Source organism: Bombina bombina, chromosome 3, assembly GCF_027579735.1.
Source record: "Bombina bombina isolate aBomBom1 chromosome 3, aBomBom1.pri, whole genome shotgun sequence".
In the NCBI taxonomy this organism is placed as follows: domain Eukaryota; kingdom Metazoa; phylum Chordata; class Amphibia; order Anura; family Bombinatoridae; genus Bombina; species Bombina bombina.
The window spans coordinates 629,437,633-629,443,632 of record NC_069501.1 but is presented as its reverse complement, the minus strand read 5'-3'; the positions used below and the strand labels follow the sequence as shown (position 1 = coordinate 629,443,632).

The following is a 6,000-nucleotide window of genomic DNA, read 5'->3' as shown; positions in this document are numbered from 1 at the left end:
GTGTGGAAACAGGGGCATTAAGCTCCATTCGGAGCTTGATAATGCAGCTCCTGAGACTAAAACAAATAAATACATACACAATAAATAAATAAATACATTGTTTATTTAACAAACGTGTAGCCATTATGCCTTTGTTGCAACTATGTACTGATAGCAAATAGGTTAAATGCTGGATTTTGCTCACTATAAAATGATGCTGAGCAGTAAACCATAAAAACATGAAAAGTAAACTAATCACACCCTTGGCCCTGTAGTTAGGGCAGCCAATGATCCTACACAAAAGTACTGTATGTGTGTGTGTGTGTGTGTGGTGTGGGGGGGGTGATCAAATCTCAGCTCAGAGTGCATTTCCTACATTCACTTTCAGATATATTCCTGTATCACCCTTAAGATCAGACTTACAGCCCTGTAGGCCATCACCAGCCGTTTGCCAAAATCAGGTCTCAAAGTGGACATTATCTTATAAGTGTATAGTATTTTTACAAATATTTTACTAGACAGCCAGTCAAAATACTGGACTGTCCAATTAAACACTGGACACCTGGACACCCTGCCAGTACTATGTATATAAGCAACATGCCTATAATTATACAGTGTAACTGGTCTGGCTGTGATGTATTAGATTACAGTGTATACCAAACTGTACATCTTAATGTATTTGGTAACATTTTTGTAGATTTTTTTTTATATCTTAACATTTGTTTCAGATTGTTTAGTTGTTCCTTGGTTGAACTGTTTCTTACAAACTCTCACTTCCACAGTAGCCCATGATAAGATGTCTGTGTAAGCATTGCTAGGTTTTAGGGCCAAGCAGAAAGCGGCTATCACACAGGAAGTGCAGAGAATACACACTGACTCGCAGCTTCCTCCTGTCACTCAGACATAGATAAAAACAGAAGTGGTAACAAAAAACTGTATTTCCGCTGCGTGAGCCCAAGAGAAATCTTCTTATAAAGCAACATGTAAGATTTGGTGCCATATCAAACGCGTTTCAGGGAGGTACAGACACTGTGACAGGTGCAGCAGGAAGACAAACACTGTCTGTCACATCACATGCATATGAGATGAGGTTACACACACAAACACACTATGCACACACACATACACACTTATAAACACACATATACATATATTGACACACATCTACACTCAAACACAGATACACAAACATAAACACACAAACAGAAACACAGATACACACACACACACACATATATATGTATACAGATACACATTCATACATACACACATATACAGACAAACATCTAAATGTAAACTGTTGTCTCTGTTTCCCTCAGGTCTACAGGTCATGGGAAACCTCATTAAGGTTTTGGGCAAAGATTTAGAAAACTGTCCTCATTTTTTCCTGGATTTTGAAAGTAAGTTACATTTATATTAAACACATAACCTGTTTAGAGAAAGCGTGAGAGTGGTACTCATGAATGTGAGGGGGAAGTGAGAACAAGATAGGCATGAGAGGAATTACATGGAAGATTGAATATGAGTAAATGAGAAGGGATCTGAAATAATTGAGGTATGTTCATTTATAGGTTTGGTGTCAATCAAACCAATTCAAAAATATTCCAAAGCTCTCCCTAGTAGCACAAATATTTCCAATTCTATGGCTCTCATACACTAAAGTTTAACAGAGCACTCTAGATTTTATAGAATCAGCTTCCTTGGGTAACAGAAGTACTGGAGATGTCCAGTCTAGGAGAGTTGTCAAGATACACACACAAAGGAGAGCTGAATTAGGGATAGCTCTAATGACTGGATTTATTTACAGTAAGTGAAGCCAAAACTTTAAAGTGATGAACTATTTGATGGAACCATATTCTCAATTTGCAGACTTTCTCTTCCTCTAAGTACAGAGGACTCATACAACATTGTGTCACAGATGAGAAACGTCCACTATGAATGTAGACAATAGACAGTGCTAAAAAAAAGGGGGGTATTGGAATGACTGACCGTGTGTATGACCAGGGCAATATATGGGGAGTGTGGGGAACAAATAACATACATTTCTGAAATCTGCTGCATTAAAGCTCAGTTGCACCTGATTTTGCTTATGTGTGATTAGTTTAAAGCTTTGTCTTTTCGTGTTTCTGTCTATTTTTATCTTCATTACTGATTAGTGTTTTCTGTTAATATCGGCACTCTATCAAATTACATTTTTAAAATGTTAGGGTGGTATGGTATTTAGAGTTTATTTGTATCCATGCAGTATTTCTAGTTGATTCAATTTATATATGTAGCTATGTTCAGGTCCTTTGGTACTAGAATTGATATATATAATGAGATACCATGAAATAGTGCCGCAGAATGTGTTGATAATTAAAGGGACACTGAACCCAAATGTTTTCTTTCATGATTCAGGTACAAAATACAATTTAAAACAACATTCCAATTTACTTCTATTATCTAATTTGCTTGATTCTTTAGATATCCTCTGTTAAAGAAATAGCAATGCACATCAATGAGCCAATCACATGAGGCATCTATGTGCAGTCACCAATCAGCAGCTTTTGAGCCTATCTAGATATGCTTTTCAGCAAAGGATATCAAGAGAATTAAGCAAATTAGATAATAGAAGTAAATTAGAAAGCTGTTTAAAATTGAATGCTCTTTCTAAATCATGAAAGAAAAAAATTGGGTTTCATGTCCCTTTAACAAATAAAGGATATTAAGAGTATTAGAATTAAACTTCAGATGATAAAGAGCATTAGATTAAGTGTCAGAGAGAATGAGAGTTTAGTGACAGAGAGAATGAGAGCTTAGTGACAGAGAGAATGAGAACACAGTGACAGAGAGAATAAGATTTTAGCGACAGAGAGAATGAGAGCACTGAGATAGAGAGACTGAGAGCTTTGTGATAGAGAGAATGAGAGCTTAGTGATAGAGAGAATGAGAGCAATGTGACAGACAGAATACGAGCTTAGTGACAGAGAGAATGAGAGCTTAGTGACAAAGAGAATGAGAGCTTAGTGACAGAGAGAATGCGAGCACTGTGACAGAGAGAATGAGACCACTGTGACAGAGAGAATGAGAGCTCAGTGACAGAGAGAATGAGAGCTCAGTGACAGAGAGAATGAGAGTTTAGTGACAGAGAGAATGAGTCTAGGGACAGAGAGAATGAGAGTTTAGTGACAGAGAGAATGAGAGTTTAGTGACAGAGAGAATGAGAGTTTAGTGACAGAGAGAATGAGAGCTTAGTGATAGAAAATGAGAGCTTACTGACAGAGAGAATGAGAGCTTAGTGACAGAGAGAATGAGAGCAATGTGACAGAGAGAATAAGAGTTTAGTGACAGAGAGAATGAGAGTTTAGTGACAGAGAGAATGAGAGTTTAGTGGCAGAGAGAATGAGAGCTTAGTGATAGAGAATGAGAGCTTAGTGATAGAGAATGAGAGCTTAGTGACAGAGAGAATGAGAGCAATGTGACAGAGAGAATGAGAGCAATGTGACAGAGAGAATGAGAGTTTAGTGACAGAGAGAATGAGAGTCTAGTGGCAGAGAGAATGAGAGCTTAGTGATAGAGAATGAGAGTTTAGTGACAGAGAGAATGAGAGCTTAGTGACAGAGAGAATGAGAGTTTAGTGACAGAGAGAATGAGAGTTTAGTGACAGAGAGAATGAGAGCTTAGTGACAGAGAGAGAATGAGAGCTTAGTGACAGAAAGAATAAGTGCAATGTGAAGAGAGAATGAGAGCTTGGTGACAGAGAGAATGAGAGTTTAGCGACAAAGAGAATGAGAGCTTAGTGACAGAGTGAATATGAGCACAGTGACAGAGAAAATGAGAGCACAGTGACAGAGAGAATGAGAGCACAGTGACAGAGAATGAGAGCTTAGTGATAGAGAATGAGAGCTTAGTGACAGAGAGAATGAGAGCAATGTGACAGAGAGAATGAGAGCAATGTGACAGAGAGAATGAGAGTTTAGTGACAGTGAGAATGAGAGCTTAGTGACAGAGAGAATGAGTGTTTAGTGACAGAGAGAATGAGAGCACAGTGACAGCAAGAATGAGAGCTTAGTGACATAGAGTATGAGACCTTAATGACAGAGAGAATGAGAACTCAGTGATAGAGAGAATGAAAACTTAGTAGTGGCATAGAGAATGAGACCATAATGACAGAGAGAATGAGAGCACAGTCACAGAGAGAATGAGAGCACAGGCACAGAGAGAATTATAGCTTAGTGAGTAGTGACAGAGAGAATGAGTGTTTAGTGACAGAGAGAATGAGAGTACTGTGACAGAGAATGAGAGCACAGTCACAGAGAGAATGAGAGCACTGTGATAGAGAGAATGAGAGCTTAGTGACAGAGAGAATGAAAGCTTAGTGACAAAGAGACTGAGAGCTTAGTGACAGAGAATGAGAGCACTGTGACAGAGAGAATAAGAGTTTAGTGACAGAGGGAATGAGAGCTTAGTGACAGAGAGAATGAGAGCACTGTGACAGAGAGAATGAGAGCACTGTGACAGAGAGAATGAGAGCACTGTGACAGAGAGTATGAGAACACTGTGACAGAGAGAATGAGTTTAGTGACAGAGAGAATGAGAGTTTAGTGACAGAGAATGAGAGCTTAGTGGCAGAGAATGAGAGCTTAGTGGCAGAGAATGAGAGCACAGTAACAGTGAGAATGAGAGCTTAGTGATAGAGAGAATGAACGCTTAGTGACAGAGAGAATGAGAGCAATGTGACAGAGAGAATGAGAGTTTAGTGACAGAAAATGCGAGCTTAGTGACAGAGAGAATGCGAGCTTAGTGATAGAGAGAATAAGAGCTTAGTGACAGAGAGAATGAGAGCTTAGTGACAGAGAGAATGAGAGCTTAGTGACAGAGAGAATGAGATCTTAGTGACAGAGTCAATATGAGCACAGTGACAGAGAGAATGAGAGCACAGTGACAGAGAGATTGAGAGCACTGTGACAGAGAGATTGAGAGTTTAGTGACAGAGAATGAGAGTTTAGTGACAGAGAGAATGAGAGCACAGTGACAGAGAGAATGATAGCTTAGTGACAGAGAGAATGACGGCACAGTGACAGAGAGAATTAGAGCACTGTGAGAGAGAGAATGAGAGATTAGTGACAGAGAGAATGAGAGCTTAGTGACAGGGAGAATGAGAGCAATGTGACAGAGAGTATGAGAGCTTAGTGATAGAGAGCATGAGAGCAATGTGACAGAGAGAATGAGAGCTTAGTGACAGAGAGAATGAGAGTTTAGTGACAGAGAGTATGAGAGCTTGGTGACAGAGAGAATGAGAGCTTAGTGACAGAGAGCATGAGAGCAATGTGACAGAGAGAATGAGAGCTTGGTGGCAGAGAGAATGAGAGTTTAGTGACAGAGAGAATGAGATCTTAGTGACAGAGTCAATATGAGCACAGTGACAGAGAGAATGAGAGCACAGTGACAGAGAGATTGAGAGCACTGTGACAGAGAGATTGAGAGTTTAGTGACAGAGAATGAGAGTTTAGTGACAGAGAGAATGAGAGCACAGTGACAGAGAGAATGATAGCTTAGTGACAGAGAGAATGACGGCACAGTGACAGAGAGAATTAGAGCACTGTGAGAGAGAGAATGAGAGATTAGTGACAGAGAGAATGAGAGCTTAGTGACAGGGAGAATGAGAGCAATGTGACAGAGAGTATGAGAGCTTAGTGATAGAGAGCATGAGAGCAATGTGACAGAGAGAATGAGAGCTTAGTGACAGAGAGAATGAGAGTTTAGTGACAGAGAGTATGAGAGCTTGGTGACAGAGAGAATGAGAGCTTAGTGACAGAGAGCATGAGAGCAATGTGACAGAGAGAATGAGAGCTTGGTGGCAGAGAGAATGAGAGTTTAGTGACAGAGAGTATGAGAGCACTGTGACAGAGAGAATGAGAGCACTGTGACAGAGAGAATGAGAACTTAGTGATAGAGAGAATGAGAGTTTAGTGACAGAGAGAATGAGAACTTATTGATAGAGAGAATGAGAGCTTAGTGATAGAGAGAATGAGAGCACAC

At 39.7% G+C, this 6,000-nt stretch overlaps 1 protein-coding gene across 6 annotated transcripts in view; it reads left to right on the top strand.

Annotated features, from left to right (window-relative positions):
* The window catches only part of LOC128653800 (CYFIP-related Rac1 interactor A), a 200,658-nt gene that overhangs the window by 82,367 nt on the left and 112,291 nt on the right, over positions 1–6,000 (top strand). For 4 of the 6 annotated variants that reach the window (XM_053707311.1, XM_053707313.1, XM_053707312.1 and 1 more), the window contains one exon: positions 1,299–1,379. Coding sequence is in view for 1 of the 6 variants with exons in the window: in XM_053707314.1 (XP_053563289.1) it covers positions 1,310–1,379 (70 nt within the window). In the remaining 5 variants the exon portion in view is untranslated. The other 2 variants (XM_053707310.1, XM_053707309.1) reach the window with 2 other exon arrangements.